The sequence below is a fragment of the Poecilia formosa genome, unplaced genomic scaffold (genome assembly GCF_000485575.1).
Source record: "Poecilia formosa unplaced genomic scaffold, Poecilia_formosa-5.1.2 Scaffold1, whole genome shotgun sequence".
In the NCBI taxonomy this organism is placed as follows: domain Eukaryota; kingdom Metazoa; phylum Chordata; class Actinopteri; order Cyprinodontiformes; family Poeciliidae; genus Poecilia; species Poecilia formosa.
The window spans coordinates 2,916,415-2,937,230 of record NW_006799940.1 but is presented as its reverse complement, the minus strand read 5'-3'; the positions used below and the strand labels follow the sequence as shown (position 1 = coordinate 2,937,230).

At 40.6% G+C, this 20,816-nt stretch overlaps 1 protein-coding gene and 1 long non-coding RNA gene across 3 annotated transcripts in view; both read right to left on the bottom strand.

Moving 5' to 3' along the window:
- The window catches only part of slc24a4b (solute carrier family 24 member 4b), a 32,064-nt gene extending 11,551 nt beyond the window's left edge, over positions 1 to 20,513 (bottom strand). Inside the window, exons 1-7 of one of the 2 annotated variants that reach the window (XM_016668471.1) lie at positions 20,356 to 20,513; positions 19,754 to 20,058; positions 13,037 to 13,144; positions 2,219 to 2,295; positions 962 to 1,036; positions 797 to 881; positions 578 to 681 (exon numbers count right to left, since the gene is read on the bottom strand). In XM_016668471.1, coding sequence (XP_016523957.1) covers positions 578 to 681; positions 797 to 881; positions 962 to 1,036; positions 2,219 to 2,295; positions 13,037 to 13,144; positions 19,754 to 19,916 — 612 coding nt within the window. In that variant the 5' untranslated portion in view covers positions 19,917 to 20,058; positions 20,356 to 20,513. Of the gene's footprint in view, positions 1 to 577; positions 682 to 796; positions 882 to 961; positions 1,037 to 2,218; positions 2,296 to 13,036; positions 13,145 to 19,753 lie in introns of both variants that reach the window. The other variant, XM_007545386.2, reaches the window with a different exon arrangement.
- On the bottom strand, positions 1,128 to 1,937 carry LOC107835603 (uncharacterized). The gene is made up of 2 exons (XR_001661406.1): positions 1,601 to 1,937; positions 1,128 to 1,566 (listed from the first exon to the last, which is right to left on the bottom strand). It is a non-coding gene; the product is annotated as an uncharacterized LOC107835603 (long non-coding RNA).
- Positions 20,514 to 20,816: the final 303 nt, after the last annotated feature.

The following is a 20,816-nucleotide window of genomic DNA, read 5'->3' as shown; positions in this document are numbered from 1 at the left end:
TCAAGACATCCAATCTCAAGAAAACACGTTTTCATCACGGTGCTACCGTTTGCCAGTTATAATTTTTATTCACATCTTTAAATAAATTCAGAAGTTTTAATTTCTAAATCTTTGAAGATTTAGGAAGTAAGTTCTATTTTAAAAGTGCAACTTGGGTAATTGCAGTCGTAATCTACAAGAGTACCGTCCTAAAAAAAAGAAAAGCACGCCAATGATGCCTGTTCACATTAGCAGACATTGTAACGTTAAATCAGTATCAGTGATTTTATGTGGTGTGTGAAGTATTTCAGGCTTTTGGGTCAAATATATGCATGAAATGCGAACCGATTATGGAAACGATTGCAGAAAACTTTCAATCTTTGCTCTCTAGAACCATTTCTCGTTACTAAAACTTGGGCATTTTGTCGTCTCCTGAAGCCAAACTACGACTAAATCAGTCTTCAATTTCAGAAGCTTTTGTTTCTCCTCAAAGGGCGGCAGGGGGGTGGGGTGGGGCAGCACATGTGCTGCTCTACGGTCTATAAATAAACAAGATGATGCAGCCGCAGCAGTAAGTCCCTCGCTCTGACTCACGCACCTGTCCGGCGAAGATTCCACACACACCGATGATGCATAGGATGTTAAAAACTGCTGAGCCGACGATGGTCCCCACCCCCACGTCTCCATGGGTGATGAAGACACCTGCACGCAGGGAGGGAGCGTCTCAGAACCAGCAGTGACACAGACCATCTGGGACCGTCTGCATGCACGACCTGTGTGCGTGCATCTGTGTGTGAGTGTGTGTGAGTGAGTGTACCGATGACAGATGCAAAGAGCTCTGGCGCAGAACTGCCAGCTGCCATGAAGGTAGCTCCAGCAACGTCTTCACTGAGGTCTAGTTTCTGCAATATGAAAAGTATTGTGAATTTGTTACGCAATATTTAGGGGGGGAAGAAAAAAAGGATTAAAGCCCTCACTGTACCTCACAGATCTTCTCCAGTGACGTCACGAAGTATTCATCACAAGTTATGGCGAGTGCCAGAAACATGTAAAGAGTCTGCAAGGAGAAGTCGGATGAATCCATATAAGGTGTAGAAAATGCATGTATGAATCCATTTTTCTTGAACTGAATTTTTATATATATATAAATAAAGATCAGAACCGCCTGCTAGTGCTGCTGCTAAAGGACAAGGAAAGGGGAACAACAAACCATGGTACAAGATTACAAAAAAAAAAAACTATCTGCATTAAATTCCAATGTCAGTTCAGTGGTAACGTTCCCCCTTACAATGAGAAAAACTGACAGGATCTTTATACTCCCACAGTGAGAAGGAAGGGGGAGATTCAGCCCGTTTCAGCAGCGGAGAAGAGATCTATAAATTATAGATCAGTCGTGACACCATCAAGGCTGCTCAGCTCTCATAGCAATGTTCTGCTCTATGCTGTCCACAGGGGGCACTGCAGGACTGCAGCACTCCAAACTTTCACACTCAGGGCTATCCTGCTGATCAGTGAGGCCAGTACAACATCAAACCAAGTCAGAAGAATGACCAGTGCATTTAATCTAAAAATAGAAGCAAAGTTGTTCTCAGAGGCCTGACAATTATTGCATTTTAGCAACGGCAGATTTCAGCTTTGTTGAGCTGGAGATCTGTCACATATTCTACATCTCAGGTTTTTACCCTCAAAACTAAATGAAACATTTTTCAATCCTCTGTTGATAAATGGCAATGCTTTCTTTAATATGGTTTTAAAAACAAAACTCAAAATGCTTTTAAAATGTACCATATTGCTTAAGGTTATGCATACCCTAGAAATAGTTAAAATTAAAGTAAATTCAAATCTGTCTGCTATACACATCACATCATCTGAAGGCACTGTACATGTATATATATATTTTTTTAAATCAGTTTCATTCTACTGAAGCTCTTTAATTGGTAATTTTTTTTATCTAAGGAAAATGTCTAATGTTTAGACTTAAAAGAATAATCTTTTCTGTGTTGAAGTGGATTTGACAAAATTAAATCAAGCCCGTTTCAAAAAGGTTCACACGGCAAACTGGGGCTTGCAAAACAAGACCATTTACTTTAGGCCAAGCAGTTTCATTCAGTTTATTCCAATTCGTTTTAAATCCCACTACTTCTGCACAGAAACTAAAAACAAAAAGGACAATAAAGGATACTTAAATGGCAAGAAACACTGAGTGCGTATGCCTCCCGTCGGCTGAGAGCTCCCTTACCGCTGCGATGTGCAGCAGGACGGCTCCACTCTTTCGTTCGTCGTTTGTGAAAAGGTCATCGGGGAACTCGTGTATTGCTGAGAAGAGAGGAAATGTCACGGTCACAACACATCAGCAGCATGACTGTGAGGTATTCATGTACCCAGCCCACCCCAACAGGACCTGGTGACTTCATGACGGCTATCCGTCTGGGAGGCAGAGGCCTGGGGGCGTTTAGTTTTTAGTTTGCACTCAGATTGTTGGAGGAAGGGGGAGAAGAAGAAAAAAGACCCTCAGAGGATCTGCCAAAAATCTCAAGTTAAGCTGCAGCATGTCTCACATCTTAATCAATACAAAACAGCCAGATGTTCTGACTGAGAAAAATCTTGAGTGTGAAATCAGAATTAAAGCAACCAGGCAGAAGGAACACGCCAAGGTTCATCAGGTGCTCCAGCCCAGAGTGATCACAGCTCAGATCTCCGGAGTCACAATTATACTGCCTCTGGCTGGAGACGGAGGCAGGTCATTTCCCTGATGAGCGCAACATCTGTGACTGATCTGATTCTGCTCAACTAGAACTGATGGATCAAAAGAGAGGGAGAGAAAAAAAAAAACTCCAATAACTTTAGGATGCTGCTGGATTATTGTAAAAATTTAACAGCTTGAAATTGAACATAAGCATCTAAAAAAAACAAGGTACCCCGAGAAACAGGACTGAGAAAACTGCCTCAGGGAGTGAGGAGAATCTTATGTAAACCTCAGAGCTGGAGTGTGTGACAGCAACTTGCCCGAGGTCTAAAGAGCTTTTTTTTTTTTTTTGAAAGGACAGTGTTATGATCGGGACAGAGACTGACGAATCCATTTCAAAGTATTTTACAAGTGGCAACTATTTAACTGACTGGTGGTTTGGTTTTTTTTTTGTACTGGAACAGATTCAGGTGACGTGCCAACTAATCTGAAAAGCCAATATTCCTATGCAGAACCTGGACCTTGCAGCCATGTTCGATTTATTTTAGATTAACCTGAAATAAAAGCAAAGATATTAAGTGTTGTGGACTGAAGTTTCCAAGTAAAGCAGACGAGCTGCCAGCGAGAACCATATGTCTACATCAGATTCAGACTTGGTGGCTTTCACCCAGTGAGCTCCATATGGTATCAAATCTCAGAATGAAATCGTTTGCGCTTTCAGCAGGTTGTCAATTAACAGCCAGGGTGCATGCCAGCAATAGTTAATGCTTCAAAACCCGTTTCCTTCCAACTACATTTTGTCAACTTTAATGCTTACTTGAGCAGGCCAACAAAATACAAGTAAAAAGGATACATAGTTTTACTTTTTTTTTAATACAAGTGGAAATCCAGAATGATATCTGCCAAATCCAGCGCAAACAATTGCCTATAAAAGTCAGCTAATGCGCAAGTAAGCCCACCATCTTAAATTTAAACTCCAAAGGCCCCTGTTCTGTGAGCCTCTGGGCTTTGTTGGAGCATTAGTGAAACATTCTGGGAGATAAAACATCAAGTATAAAGCAGGATCCACCCCGTCTGCATCATGTCCAGCATGAAGCATGGAGGTGGCAGCGTCATGCAGGGATGCTTTTCTCCAAAAAAAAAAGTGGAAGTAGATCAAAAATGAAAACTCAGAGGCTCCAGAAGGACTGATGGAGGTTCACCTTCCAGCAGGATGACGACCCTGAACCTACAGCCAGAGCAGCGATGGAACACTTTAGAAATTATATTTGATCTAATCTAAAAGAGGATAGACAAACAAAATCTCTAACACTTTGATACAACTAGTGATTCTACAACATTTGCAATCAAGTCTGAAAATAAAATGCTGTTTGAGTTTTATTCTTGGGGGGGGGAAGGGAATTCCTTTTGTTTCCACTTAAATTACTCTGTGCAATTATGAGTAGATGTGTTGCATTAAATCCTGAAAAAAATGTATTCAAAATCCCTTGAATTCTACTACAAATCACTGACTGGTGTAACGGAAACGACATTCCTACTCAAGTCATCTGGCCATAGAGTCAAATGCGCATGACTCAAAAATGTTTAAGGAGAAAAGATACATAAATGAATTAAACTGAAAAACACCACATTTGGGGCCCCGATATATGGCGCTGTAAAGGGGAGCCTCTGCATCCATTTCTGCATCAGTGAAGTACTGTGACATGAAACGGGATTTACCGCTTTCCAATGCTGCACTGACAGATCCATGTAGCGTCAAACATCCACTTCATCACAAAATTAAAATCATGGCAGAAATGTGCACCAATTCCCATCTCAAACATCAACTTTAAATTAATGTGCACTTACAAGTGCCGACACTAAAAGTCCAAGAAAAAAAAAAAAATCTCAGTACAAACATGCACATTTTAATTTGTAATGAAGTACCAGGGCACCAACATGGATCTTACAACAGTATTGATTGTGCCCACAGCTTTACATCTTTTCATATCCGACAGGTTTATTTACTGAAGTGTCAGATGGCTGCCTGCAAAATCAATTACAGGATTTATAAGCAGCAAATATGCATTTTAGATTAAAACGGCATGCAAAAAAAAAAAAAAAAACAAGAGTTGATTTATCCTCCCTACATGTTCATTTGGGATTCCAGCGTGCCTATAGGTTAGCCAGCTGAAAGCTTTACCCAATCCCGGCTTGCCGCTGTAATCACTGAATGACGGCAGAAAGGTGAACCTAAAAATAAAATTTAAAAAAAGGGTGTAAGCGCCAAGACCGCACAGCGATGGCAGGCAGGCGGGAGGTCAGCGCTCAGCCTCATAAACATTCAATCAGACAGCGTCTGTGGGGTTCGCCACCGTCTGCTGCCAGCAGAGGTCAAACCAGACATGAACATTGCTTTCACAGCCAATTCCCTCACAAGGACAGGACATGGTGTGCACACAATCCGAGGCAAATCAAAACATTTGACACCAAGAAATTAACGGGAAGCGTCCCCGTTAGGATTATAAACGTGCAACAAACCAGTCAAGTTTTAATCAGCTGTAAAAAGAATTTTAACATCAAGTTTTTAATACCGTTTGATTTATATTTCAAGTCCCACACAACATAAAATTTTAATAGACTGCATAAGAGTAACCTTTTTTTTAAGAATACAGCTGATTAAGGTCAAAGACTTGATTACAACTTGCAGCTTTTAGGATGTCCACATTTACTACACTGATGAATTTGTTAAATATACCATCTTCATTCTGTGCCACAAAGCATTAATGGTAATAATTCATTAATGCTTTGTGATTAAAAACTGCAAGTCCTTCAGATTTGTTTCGACAGGTGGGCAATAAATGTTTCAAAGTTGTTAAAATCGCCTATTCATTTATAAATCCATAATGCATACCATCAGTTTTAAGATTTCTTAAATGGCGTCATGAGAGGAATTTATTGCTCCAGCTGGTGTAATGCAATAGAAACCCTTAATCTAATTTGTGAGAGGAAAGCACACCTCAGGGAAAACCGTATCAATTAGGATATCTTTAAGAGGATAAAACGTGTTTGTTGATTCCAACTGCAGTTTGATGTACAGTAGAGGGATCAGACTAAAATAAATTGAGCCGTTCTTTTACCACAAGCCAGATCTTTGCAATGGGAGACTTCTTTTAAAGAAATGTTTCCGTTTCCTCCTTTGGAGCAGTCATAGCCTCGAAACATTTTATGTCTGCTGCAAAAAGGCTCAGTAGACATGGATAACGGGCAAAAAGGTTAAACAAATTAATCTGGTCAACACCAAAAACGTCACCGTTTAAAATGCAGCCACATTAATTGAATGACGTTAAACGCTTTAATTTTAAGATCACCTCTTCCAAAGAAACCCCACTGAAAGAGCCATTTGCTTCATACAAGAGCAGCTGATGACTTTAAATATAGTAAGCTGGAATGATTAAATATGACCAAGACAGATGTAAATACGATGATTAGTTTAAGAGTTATGAATGAAGTGGTCGGGTAGTAAATGGTCAATTTTGAGATAAATCAGTTTTTTTTCAGCTCTATTTTGTTTTTAACGTTGCTTCATAAGGTAAAGTAAACATTTTCTCACAATCCTTGCCTTATGTACAAAAATCCCCATAACCAATCTCGATACGAGACATTAGTGGCAGAGCATGCCGGACATTTTTTATCTTTTTTTTTTTTTTACTTTTCGGCAGTTATTTCATAATCTGGCCAAATCACAAACATCATGGCTCAGTTACATGATGGCCTTCAGCATCTGGTACCTCCTGCTGCACCAGAGGGAGAGCAAAAAAGAAAAAAAAAAACCCTGGCAGGAATGTGCATGAATGCGTGCAAGTGTTCCCTCCCCACTTCTGGTGGTCTGTGAACAAAACCTCATGACTCAAGCGAGGTTATGAAGTGGACCTTTTTGCCCGCGTGGCTCCATCAAACTAAGTGATGAGGCTAAACGGATCTTCCCGGGAGAGCGAGACAAGCACAAGTCTCAAATATTATACAACCAAATAAAAAAAATAAAAAAGTGACATGAGCAAAATGTTATTCGGCAGAATGCCCGGTGTTGCCCTCTGCCAAAGCCTGCTCTGACCCACAGACCAGCCAGGTCATTAACTAAATACAACCGACTATCCACTACAGCAGTCAAGAGACTCTTGAGAGGGAGCGCTTCCTCTGGGTCATTATTAGCCCATTAGATAATTAGCTTGCTCCAGAAGGCATCAATGAGCAGCGTAATGTAGATGCACTGATCAGCCATTCTTGCAAACACGCAATCATGATTCAACTTCTGGAAATCCATCAAGAATGTCAAACTTAGTCTGCCATCAAAACATCCAAGTAAAACAAATGCATGTAGGGCCTCATGAGCACCTTAACCTGTGCGTTTACATTAGAATTGCTTTGAGTTTTACTTTTGATTTCAGAGTTCATTCACCTCGATGCATTTTGAAATTCGTTCATTTTACAGCCAATAATGCAAAAATTTTGTTTGTCAAAAGACTGAAGTTACTCAAGGAAAGATGAGCTTACTGAAAACATGCCCATGAACTGCACAGTAAACACACTGCATACTTTGAGACTCCTTTTTCTGTTAATTACATTGCAGTGTGACATGGACTTCTGATTGTGCCATGATGTTCAGGAAGTCCATGTTGCTTCAATAGCAACATTAAGCTCTTCCAGATTTGTCAGGCAGGTCCAGTGCTGCACCGTTTACTGGAATACTACATAGCTTCTCTGGAGTTTAGCTCACTGTTCTTGATTGGCTATTAACTAGCCAATACAGAATGGAGAGACTGTAGTCATTACTCTGGTATTGGTACTTTAAACTAGATGGACAGGTGCCAAGTTTGGATAGGAGGAATGAAGCTCATCAGCAGAGAGAAACATGAAGCATTTTAAGAATTCTTTATAAACGTTTATGACGTCGAACTTGATAAACTTCTATCTGTAATCCTTCATCAGGACAGAGACTTGAAAAAGATCTCCATGTACCAAATCTGACCTTCATCAAGTTGCTCAGTCCAATTTCTTGAGATGCACCATTAAAGTTCAACAGTTTCACAAAGTCACATGGGACGTCATGTTACAGTCGTTCCTGGACCAAAGGACTCCATGTTGAATAAGACTGCTGTGAGACATGCATTCAGCTTTAGAAGTACACTTTTCCCCTCAGGGTGAGCTGCAGCGCCAACGCCAACACGTTCATTAGCACCTTGCTAAAAGTGGAACGGGACACAGTGCGTCGAAGGGTGTATAAATGCATAAGGAGGTCAGGCATGCTCAGAGTTCTGCACAGAAAAGTTTTCTGCAGGTGTTTGTTCCTGCTCCCTCCCACTCCTCCTCTGCTGCATCATTGCTTCTTGTTTGCCAGCCAACAATGGAAAAAGTCAGGTCAGACTGCATTATGCGCGGCAGCATAATCCCACCCTGCATAATTCCCTTTTAAAATGCTTTCTGGTGTGTTCCCTAGAGTTGAGAAATGCACATTTGAACATGGACAAGCCTTCACCTTCCAACAGCTAAACAAACTTGCTGCTGGTTTCCACCTTTAGTTCAACTGAGGGAAAATGTTTTTTTTTGTTTGTTTGTTTTTTAATTGTCTGTCACACAGACATTAGCTGCAGCATTTTCAAGCCATGTCTACTTTTTCATGTCACAATCAGTTCCTCCTCCATCTGATGAAATATGCATCGCCAGCCTACATGTACAGCCAACAAAACAATCCAAGATGCTTTTGCTTTGTTTGCCTTTACATTGTACCTTAACCAGGGCAATTATGCTACTGGTGTGGGAGTTTTATCTGGTTTTAACAGAGTTTATTGAATGCAAATCATTCCTCCAGCACATTAGCAGCTGTGGTTCCATCCTCCCTTTCTAATCTTGTGTGCTTTGCAGCAACATCTACACAGGAAGGGGATGCATGCGAGAAAGTAATCCAATAGTCCCAAGTAAGCCACAAGTCATTTCCCAGCGAGCATGCATCATGTTGCCCACACCGCCTGGAAGAACCCATAAAACATTCGGATCCCAAAATAAAAACATTGTTCCAGATATCCTGCTAGTTGCCTTCCTTGGGTAACAGATGAAAGTGTGTTTGTTCCATTCGTCATGGGATTGCTACAGGCAAGCATCTGATGAGGCGGCGTGACTCAAGATCTGCATGCAACGGTTTTAAACCCACAGTTTTACTAGCAACCTTAATCTATAGACCACCGAGTCAATCTCCTCATCCACTTTACTACAGTAAAATTTGATGTTGGTAAACTTGCTACAGGGGAAGAAACCAGAACTGAACAGGATTTGTTCAACAGTTTTGGAAATGGAGCAACACGATAGCTAAAATCAAAATCATCTTTATATTGACCGTTAGGATTTTCCACACTAATTTTGCTCATTTATATTCCAGTGAATAATAAATGCTCATCTCAGGCATCTACACAATCACAGAAAAGCATTTTTTGAAAACATGCATCTCTACTTTTTAACACCAGATTGTAGAGTTAGAAACCATCTGGAATGAGCTCAGGAGAGCAGCAAAGATTATGTTTAACATAATCATGATTATTCCCCAATAGGGAATAATCATTATTTCACATTTTAGCATGTTAGACACATTTTAGCATGTTAGACAACTTTAGCTGTGTTGCATTATTTTAATCGGTAAAGTATTGGGAAGGCTTTTTTTTTTTTATTTAAACGGCATTAAAGTGTCCATTATTTAAGATTTTCCCTTTAGTGGCCTTAAATCAAGCAATGAAGGACTATAAAGCAGACGCAGACAGAAAGGAGGATCCTCTCAAGGGCAGGTGGAGGGATTTAAGCCTGGTCGTCCGGCAGCGACATGGACACTCAACGTTCATACTTAAACACCCCCATCTGCCCACTTCATTCAACCCCAAGCAATAAAATGTGTTTTTAGCAGAGAAGACTTCCAGGAAGTCCAACATTATGGCTGTAATTTTAAAACTTCACATAAATCTTACACGGATTTAAAAAGGACATCAAGTATTGATCGTTTCCTCATAGGAAGTTATCCAGGCTTCTCTGGTTTACAACCATCCCAACCTCTGGCTTGGAGAAACTTACAATGTAATCATTTCAATCCGACAGGTCTGTGGAAGCGTGCACTTATAAAGCAAGAGCCCAAAAAGCAGTTAGTATAGCACTTTGTTTTCCAGGAGTGATTACTCAGTGACCTATATAAAGAGGCACTTACGATAAATGGCTGCCTTAGCAGCCCGAGTCTTAGGAATAGCAAGAAAAAAACATTAGCACACCAGGAACCCCGGAAAAGGCTCCCCTGCTGATCAGAAATAACGATGAGGAAGTGGCTGAAACCCAAGACAGCTCTGGGAAAATCTATGCAAGTCTTCAAACCAATGACTAATTATGCTGAATTTAAGATGTGCAACACATCTGGGACAAAAAATGTTCAAAGAAAACATACATTGCTCCAGCCTTGGTTGGAATAGATTGATTATTTACGAGGATGAAACTAGAGATTCACTACAAAACTGGCCAATTTGAAAGATAAAGGGTTCGGTGTCGAACCAACCAATTTTGCATTTTTCCCCTCCGTCGCTAATAAACCACTCTATATCAGCATAGAGCTCAAGTAGAAAGACCAATACTCAAAATTCTACAATATCACTACATATAGCTGTAATAAGGTGCAGCAGTATTCAGTAAAGCACTTGTATACGTATAGTCAAAAACATGGGAACTCTTGAGGCTTGTCATTTCATATTTTTGCACAGCTCATCTTATACCACAGAATGTCAATTTGTATCAAGCTTGGGATAATTCAATCTGGCAAATAAAGACGAACTAGAGCAGACTTCACCAAAACGGCAAAGTCGCGTTCAAAGTAGAACAATGTGTTTTTTTTGTTGTCGTTTTTTGCCGCTTTTAACCACTCCTGGAATATGCTCCTTTTTGAAATGTTGACAACCTTTTGGAAAACTCAAACTCAAACAGTTTTAGTAATGGTATGCTGGGCGCCAAGATGGTGTAGTTCAAGACTCCAACCCCTTTCATCTTGGTTTTAAGCAAACCCTTTTTACAGTAGCTGTTCTCAGCGTGACCTCACTTCTGCTCCCAAGAGAGGGTAGGGGGAAAAAAACATTTAAAAAAAACTATGGGAAGGATTTCTTTTTTTTTTAAGTTGCTACAATGCCAGAAGTGAAGCTGTTAAAAGGTTGATACTGGAGGTTGGAAAACTACCTAAACACAGCATCTTCAATCCTCAACTGCAACGATGCCAGTGAACCATAAACATCATCATCATCGTATCATTTTATACTCAAGTAAAAATTGTGAACTTCAATTTGTGCATAGACTGTTATAAACAAGCAGCAAAGTCTTTAAAACATCTGCATGCATTACCAACAGGCCCCCACTTCCATTATGGTGGACAGCTTTAGAAATTATCTTCATCCAGTCAGCTTCTGTTGTGGCCATTACCACAAGGCAATAAAAGCACATATTTTCTAGTGGATGAATATCGATTGCCTGTAGATTTATTCATTGACTGCATTTTCCCAAAAGTGATAGTTGCATCAACAGTTCAGGACAAACACAAGAACAGGCTGATGGAAATGCATGTCTTGCTTTCACGCAACTGCACAAATGAGAGCAGTGGTTGCGCTTTCATTTTACTGCAACTTTAACAGGATTATTCACGAGACAGGAATAAAAGTCATATGACCAGCTTTAAACCAACAAGGCAGGCCGGCGGTGGGATGAGAGGAGAAATTTGAGGAATGTCACGGCCCAGCCGGTGCCCCAATTGCTAAGGAGTCGGGAAAGTCGAAGTGTGGAAAACTTCAGAGTCTTGTGATTAAAGTTTTCAGACCGTGTGGCCTTAAAGGGAAAAACAAAAAAACATTTACATATTTGTATTGTTTAACGGTGGAAAAGAAATGCCATTTTTGCTCCGTCACACATCGACAGCAGGAAACATTTCTATAATCCCTTCAACATCCTGCCTCCTATGAACAGTAATGAAATAATAACCTGGTAAACTTCACCAAGTGAGTAAATGAAACATTTGAAATTGCTTCCGAATTATCCATGACCCAGAGCGTTCCGCCGCAGGCTCATCAGCGTCGCAGGTTGACACAAGTACCTGTTGAGACGCAGTATGCAGAATAATCATCCTGTGGGTTTTAATTCATCTGTAATAAAACAGGTCTCACATTAGACTAAAGGTTATTTCACAGTCGTCTCCAAATCCTCTTCAGCCTGCGAGTTGTGCTACAGGATGGGTGTCATTTATAGAAATCTTTATAAAATAAGTAGTTAGCTGGGACTTAACTTCTAGGCCTGACAGCTTTGCCATTCTCTTTCTACAGAGTCACGCAGGGGTCACGGAGCACATGTGACTCAGGGTTTGAGGAAAACACGAGTTTGCCAGACTGAACCGATCCAAGTGACCAAGAAAATCCATGAACTCATTGGTTAAAATGAAAATAAGGAGAAAATTCTAGCCATGTTCGAGTCCCAATTGGGAAACGTATGTTTAAGCAGTTCTTGTGCTACGCAAGGTCAGCAGGCAGTGAAGCGCACGAGTTGCCAAAATAGCCACATTTACAGGAAGGTCAGAAGAGCTGCACTCCGAGTCAAAGTAAATACAATTTCAGAGCGTTTGTCCGCACATTCATTTGCGTTCTTGTTTTCATCTCATTCATGAAAAGTTAACAAATGTCCAACAGCAATTCAGAGATTCAGTGATTTCGCAACTCTAGTTGCAGTCATGCAAAATGGACATGAGGATCAAAAGTGCTTATTAGTTGATTTCTCTTGCCCATTTTAGTAGCATTTACACCCAATTACAGGTCAGCTTTGAAACCTCATTTCCATTTGAAAATGTCAATTTTGTTGGCACAAAATTATGAGTCACTGGAAGTATGAAATATAAAATGGAAACAGCACATCAGAATTATCTAGACTATCCGACTTCTACCCACATGGAGAAAAAGATGAAATACGGCCATTTAAGAGAAAGAAAAATATCCTTGTTTAGATTAGAATAGGGATTATAGGGGTGTGATAATGTTATACGTCCATCCTCATCTGTGCTTACAACATATGATTATGGTTTCAGAGCAGCCTAGCTTGAAGCAACATGGGATCTCCATAAACCAGTCAACGGGGCCAGCATAATGCAATCACTTTCTCAATCAAGCTTGATCCGTTTCCACCTATGGCTGAAATGTAGCCAAATGAAGTTCATGTATTTGAGACAGAAGAATAATTTCTAGGGTAAATACAGTGGTTCCACCTTTGTATTCTTGAACAGATATACCTCAGATTGCAACCAAGGACAGAAAAAAAAAACTTCAGAAGTTTAAAACTTTAACATACCTGGCTCTGAACAGTTCTTTGGCTCTGTGTCATTTTCAGATCTGGAAGCCATTAGTCTTCTACCCCAGTGTTCAAGGTCTGGATGTCCCTCCACAATCATCCCATGCCCTGAAAAAAGAAAAAAACGGAACCGATTAGCCAACAGTAGCAGATACACATTCAATTCTTGCAGCATGTCATGCATTTAAAAGTTAACTGTAGAACCTGTAGTTTTAAAGAAACCTTAAGTCAATTCTGCAAACAAAAAAACAGCTGATGTTTTACAGCACATTTCATGCGCAGGAATCCATGATCATCCAACCAAGGTTTACTTTCACTTAATCCTTTAAAAGTTCTCATTTATGTAGATGTGGAGTTTTTATCCAGCACCGACACGACGTCAAAATACAGCTGTGCCATTATGTTTTAGGGGTGGAGGCTTTTTTTTAATAAAACTGCTTTTAAGCCTCTAATGAGGACAAGAGGGGGAGAAAAAAAAAATCTCAAACCTATTATGTAAAGTCGTTCAAATGCACCGAGCATCACTTTAAAGTTGCAATTTTCATAAAACGCTGTGATGCAAAGCCAATGCTGGACTGTGGCACAGGATGATGAAACAGTGATGCTGTGTGCACATTTGTACTGCTCACAAGGGAATATAGACAACTAATAAGGCAGTGCTTAATTCATCCAGAGCTTAGCCAATCAGTCTTGCTGCTTCTGTCTAGCTTCAACTCATGGATTATTAAACAAAAACTATCCAATGCACATAATGCATGTAGATATTTCCAGCTCCAGGCTAAACTGCATAAATTCCATTTTTAAAAAACAAGATTACACATTACAGAACTTGGACCCATCTACAAATTTTATTGCCTGCAACCAATGCCATTTCCCCCCCCCCACCCCAAAATCTCCTGGTTTGTCTCAAAGATAATCCAATGGTATAACCATCTGAATTCAACAAAAAATATCTTTCTACAAATTAAGTTCCCTGATGGTTGAAAGGCATCTACACATATGTACAACTGCACAAATAAGTTTTGAGAAACGTTCCACTTAAATAGTGATTAACATACTAAAATGCCATTTTTGTCATGCAAGAAGTCAGAATAGCCAAGATGGCCACAAAATGGTGTACCGACAAAAAGGAAATCAATCACAAGTCAACCTACAGAGGATATGTCACCCCATTAGATTTTCTGTATCGATTTTAATACACAACTCGTGTATGACTGCAGTACTAAACTTTCTGAAAAATAAAAAATAATAAAATGGACAGGTTACAAAATTGATTAGACTTTTGACAAGACTGGTAGTTTTTATAAGTACCTGATATCCAAGTTTCACAATACATTTGAATCTGTATTCTTTGACTCATTGGTTAAAACACACCATAAATCAATTATTATGCAGGGGATTGCCGTTTAATAATTGGACTCCCAAATCAAATTCTGCTTGAGGTATAACCCAGTCTCAAAAAGTGTTTAAAAAAAAAGTTCAGTATTATAGAATTAAATCCTCATTTCCAGGCATCAGACAAGAACAGCAGTGCTAAACTTGCCACAAATAGTTTTTTCTAGACTCAAAGACCAATCCAAAAGCATTTCAGAAGCCACTAAATCAAATTACATTTGATGAGACGCTACCGCTTCCCACAATTTGTTGCTTTCCAAGACCAAACCCTCCAGCTATCAGTTTAACCCATTTTCACCAGTCAAGTCATTTGGCTGGTCTGACATCTCTGGCCTCCCCCCTCGATCAGATGTTCCACTGAAAGCCATCCAATTTCATATCTTATCACTAGACCAGTTTATAATAATGTGGCCTGTGTGCGATATTAGAAAACTGGATTAGATATACAAGGTCATTTTAAATTTAGTAAAACAGTTCATCAAATTGCAGTTTTCCATACCAGTTACTTGTGAAACCACATGCTCAACAACTATGACATTTCCACTTAAAGAGTCAACACAGGGTGACAGTTTGAGCTGTCCAGTTTACCACCAAGTTGCATTCATTCAAGGATGCGATTCTGTCAGCACCTCTGGGCAGACAGAGAGGGTGTCGGCGCTATAATACGAGCTACAGCCAGTTGTGTGACACTGCTGCCTTGTGCAACATCAGATCTCCTACAGACAGTGTTTTTATTTATTTATATTCACAGAATCATGATCGTGCACACTTTAAAAACAGGAAATTGTAATTGTGGTGCCTTTATACCCAAAAACTGAAAAACTAAATAATGTAAAGCCTTTGAGAGGAGAGTTGGGAGGATAAGAGTAATACAGGATTCAATATGGCCTATACAGACAAAACCCACTACTTACAATGTAATAAGACCAAGGGGAAATTTACCCAACATGAACATCTTTACCATAGGATCCCCCCACCCCACTGAATAAATACATTCTAGAAAAAGTTTCAAGTGCAAGATTATACGACAAAAAGTGAGGTCAAGCATACCTCCATTGTGTGAGACGTGTTCATGTAACGCAAACCTAAAATGACCAAAGACTGCCATGCAAAAATAAAAAAATATTCAGTAGTCCAAGCCCACCTTGAGAAAAATCAGTAAATTTGCCTGCGGTTGACACTACTGAACATCCGACGCAGGCAGTAATGGTTTAATAACATCCTCTCGCTCTGTCTGAGAAGCCCAGGAGGTAGATAAACCAAGGTCAACCATCCATCAAAAGTCACACGATGTGAACAAGCACACCTCAATTTTTTGCTACCATAATTTTTTTGCTCAATCACACAGTCAGCCTGTCAGAGCAATGCCCCGCTGCTCAACACACCTGTTCCTGCCACCCGTGTAGCAGGTCTGCTACATGTGCATATGCACGCGGCGATCAGCGGGAGTGACAGCATGTTGAGCCCCACCCCTGCTCCACAAAGATGCAAACCAGGGGCAGCACAGCACATCCTATCCATCTGGGCCAGTCGGCAAATCATTTGCCACCAGTAGTGTTAGATCACCTTTAGCTTACATAGTGGATGTCCGTTCTTGGTGGCAGGAAATGGGAAACTATTCCCCCCTCCCCTTTTAAGAGAGAAGTGTGGGAGCCGTTTTTACTCATGAGTGTGCAGCAACAAGTAGAGGAGGGGCAGCACTGCATCTCATATGGTAAGAAAACAAAATCCCCCTCTCACTGCCATCTCAGTACATTTACATTACTATTAAAAAAATGGCAAAATGAGAACTGGTTTTAAAACATTGGTACAACTGGTCCATGGTAAACACTATAGCTTCATTGTCCATCCCAAATCCTCTCTAAAGGTTGGAAGTCTAATAAGTCAGCATCAAAAGGCCGCTCATGCTCAGCTTTGGGTGGTCCCGAGTCAGAAAATCAAATGAAAACATAGGTCCTCAACAATGGCTTCTAGAACAAACCATCAGGGATTCATTCCATTATAATCCATAATATAATTTCAGAATAATCTTTTAAGCCTCTTGTTTCTAGTGTAATTAACAAAACACTTGTGGTAATCCCTTAAGGGTCTGAAATCAGGTACACCAAGTGTTTGAATGCCTTTAGCCCAGAACTGCTGAGCAGTAGGGGCTAAAGGACCAGCAGACAGCACATCAGGTTCTCATCTAGTGTCTTAACCAGCAAGTTCTATTTTTAAGGCATTGCAGTTGCATCTTTGAGCTATAAACAAAATCCATGGTCCCCCCCCCCCTCCCCAAGGCTCAAGTCCACATCCTGCTCTTAATTTATACATGCCACCCCTGAAATCTCAAGTTTTCACAGTTATGTGAATGATCCACAGCTTTAAACAGGCATGTCTCCCGATGAGACGGGACCATCAGATGCCCTTTCTAACCAGATCCAAGATATGGGTAAAAACATTTTCTACACTGCAACCAAAACAAAGTAGTCAGTCTTAAGCATTGTGAAACCGTCAAGAGATGTTAAGAACCTTTGTGCCATTTTGATACAAATCTAAAAAATTTTTTGTCAAGGATATTTACAAGCAATAACCGATTAACAGTGTCTTGCTTAGAGCACCAACAATACAACCACTGCACCGAACCCAGGACATTTATTCTTCGCTGCCTCTGGACTCCATTATTACGAATCCCTCTAGGAGACATGGTGGAAAATGTTCCTTTGATATATGCTTACTGCAATATTTGCTGGTCTATTTTGTATACAGTCACAAATGTCAATTTGAAATTTCAAATAAAGAGCCTGTTATTGCAAAAATTGATTTATTCGCTGCACGTTTGTGTAAGGTCGAGATGGAACTGCACGTTAAAAACAGCCCTTTAAATCATTCAGACCAGCACAAAAGAGAACCAATCAAAACTGTCAGATGATTTTATTACTCCGTGATAATTACTCAGAAATAGTCCAACGCAAAAAAAAAAAAAAAATCCCCATGTCCCCTAGAGGACTCCGTACGTTATTGAAATACTCTCCACAAATCTCACGTTTGACAAGGACCAGAACAAAAATTCACATCACTCAAGATTTCATTTCTGTGCTTGTAATTTTACATTTTCAGTGGTTCTTAAAGTGACTTTTGTTTTAACCGTGGGTTAGTAGCCCTCAAATGTACATGCCCCTTTTAATACACCAAGATTTTTCTAATCTACAAAGGAAATTAAATAAAGCTAGGTGAGCAAATATTTTAATATGACCTGTCCAATTTAACTAAAAACTAATTTTGGGAAATTCAATAAATAAAAATCCACAATATTTCCACATTATTTAACTCATGACAACCCCCTTTTTGATTCAGGTCAGCACCCCATAACACATCTATGCTGGTTTTTCCAGCAAGATTTAGTTTTAAACTCTTTGTCATTTCATAACTTAAAATGTTGAACTCATTCTTTGCTGATTTAGATACATGCCATGACTCACTGCAACACAGTGGGAAAAAATAATAAAAATTGTCTTCAGCAGTCTGGCAGACATAAGGATTAAGCCAAAACTGGCTGGAACTGTTTACACAATTTAATTCACTTTATCTAGTACCTCAGATCATGATGCTGCCAACACCATGCACCACAATAGAAGTTGCGTTCTTTTGGAGAGTCTTGTTCTTGTGGCAAATCTGGTATTTAAGCCAATAATTTAGGGAGATTTGATCCATCTTTCAATACCTTTTAGGCCAGATTTACAAAGAATGCAGTAGGTTGATTGAGGTCACAAACCATTAGGTAAACACTCCCCTCAGTGTTAAATTACTGACAAATGCACAATAAGATCATGTTGTCTGTAAGATCTAGTTCTAGGCAATAGAGGTTATAATCCAAAGGACAATGTTGGACTTTATTGAAAAGGTGGTTTTGCAAACCTTTTGTTTATGCAACACATGCATAAACTAAAGGGTTTATGCAAAGGATATTCTCACTTGCAACTAGGTTGTTGCATTTTTTTTATTCTTAAGGTTTCACTTAAATGCAGGATATAAATCACAATTAAAAAAGCTCAGAAAATCAAATGTTTTGAATAGCAAACACCTATGATCAGAGTGACATGAAGTCCATTTAGCATGTGCTGGTCTTCAGATGAGATATTTTCATGCCAAAAAGTAGGACAAAAGATTATGGAAAAGCATATTTTAGATATAGTCCATGACTGAGGGACCCGAGAGCATTTGGGAGAATTAGAAGGTCCTACGGTTCATCATATCTGAAAAGTTTCCCTAAAATAAGACGGCTACAGCTAGATATTCTCATCGAAACCGCAAGTACGATAAACATACAAATAAATCGACTGCAGTCAAAATTCCTGCCACAAATCCAGGAGACCATACGATCAGTTTCCCGGGGGATGGCTATTGTGTAGTTAACCTTAAATCCCAGTTGCATCTCATTCTTCACCAGCAAAAATGTCAAGGTTGACCATCAGATTACATAACCGCGTGAGGGCTGAGTGGGATGCTCTGCACGAGCCTGCCGCGAGAGTTCCTGTACACGAGAGGGCATGTTTGGGTTGCGCTCGCGCACACGAGACATGATCACCACCACCGTCGGAATCTTTCTCCTCAATGTGCTCGCCAATGAAGAAAATAAATAAATAAAAATCCTAAGAAATCGCAAACCCCTTCTCTACGTCCCTCCCTCCTTCCTCCCCATCCTAGTGATCGTCGGTGGCCTCTGCGTAAAAATCAGCATGCGGAAGCAAAAGGAGCATGATCATCTTCGTGAACCAGTGTGTGCAAAATGTGCGTGTGTCTTGTGTGAAGCCCCGGGCCAGACGCGATGATGCCAGCAGTAACCATGATCTTGACGCTCCACAGATGACGCGCCTGGAAACGGTACATTCTGATACGCATCAACGAAAAAGGCAAGACAAAAATGATAATAAAATGAGGTCGAAAAGCAAATTAATATTTTAAGTAAAAAATAAATAAATAAATCTTCACGTGGATGAGGAGCATGCTGTAATTACAAACGTGCCCGTCAGTTTAAAAACGTGCCGCCGCGCACACTGCGGCACACAGAATGTACTTTCATTAAAAAGCTGGGAGCTGACAGCATGTGCAGCTTCAGAAACTCTAAACACTTATTTGAATCATTTAGATGAACTGCATGCACAGGTTGGACAGAGTGTTCCTAAAGGGAAAGAAACGAATCTTTTTCATCATTTGCCCTTGAAATTAAAGCAAATATTATAATTTTTTTATGGATACGGCCAAGCATGATCACTCTGCAGATGTCTGATGCTCCCCTTTCGCCCCCGGTGCATCCCCCTCTTGTCACCCACACACACTCACCTGTCTTAGTTAACAGTGCCGACATGCTCCATGCCACGAAGAGGACACTGCAGATGAAGCAGACCTGAACGAACAGCATCTCCCTCCTCTTGCGAACTTTGAAGATCTTCGCGATTATCGTCTTTTTGGACGGGCACACGGTTTCGGAGTCGTCCCGCTCCATGCTCCGCAGCTCGCTCGGCCGGGGGCCACTTTTTTCTGGCGCGTCCTTGAGAGCCGAAGGGAAAGCTGCCGCCCGGCTTGTCTCTTCACACGGAGTACAGCCGGGATGTGGTCCTCATTTCAAGTCGTCCAAGTGCGCAGACCTAAGAGTAGTGAAGCGAATAGTTTTTTTTTTGTTTTTTTTTCCCTTTCCTTCCCCCGCAGCTTCCGAAGAGCCTTTTAGGCTGGACAGGGCAATGACAGCGCGGTCAAATTTGATCAGCGTGGGTCCAAAATGTATTCAGCGATGCTCCTGAATTCGGCTCGAGTCTGCCAGACTGGACGGGATGTCATTTTGTAGCACGCATCCTGTCCCGAAGGAGGCGGGGGGGGGGAATAAAGTCCTTGTCCGCTGAAGAGTTAACGTTCAACATAAGATGCGCCAGTGTTCAGTCACAAACCTGGAAAAACGCTCAGCTGCGCCGCATCACAAATCCTCCGCACCTGCGCCTGTTAAGTGAAACCAATCTGCGCTCATCAGGGATAATTGTTCAAATCGGGCAGCAGTCGTGCCGTGCGCCTCCACCCCTCCCCGCGTATGAACTCCCTCTCCGCGCTGAACAACCGGGCGGGCTATGAGAGCCGACCGAGCAGAGCACGCCTTAAGTACAAGCGAACTTTGCGACTGCTGAGGACAAGCGCCTGTTAGGATTCCCAGATACTGGAGAGCCAGCTCAGGAATAGTTGGATATTCTTAACAATAACAGCATCATTTTTCATGTAATTTAAAAAAAATAAAGTGCTACAGAAGATGGCGTACCAGCTGTCTTCTTAATTTTGGAAAGAACGTGAATTACGAACCATCACCGAAAGGTTTTATTTAACTGCTGAGTGACTCAACTGCTAGACTTCTTTTCAAAAA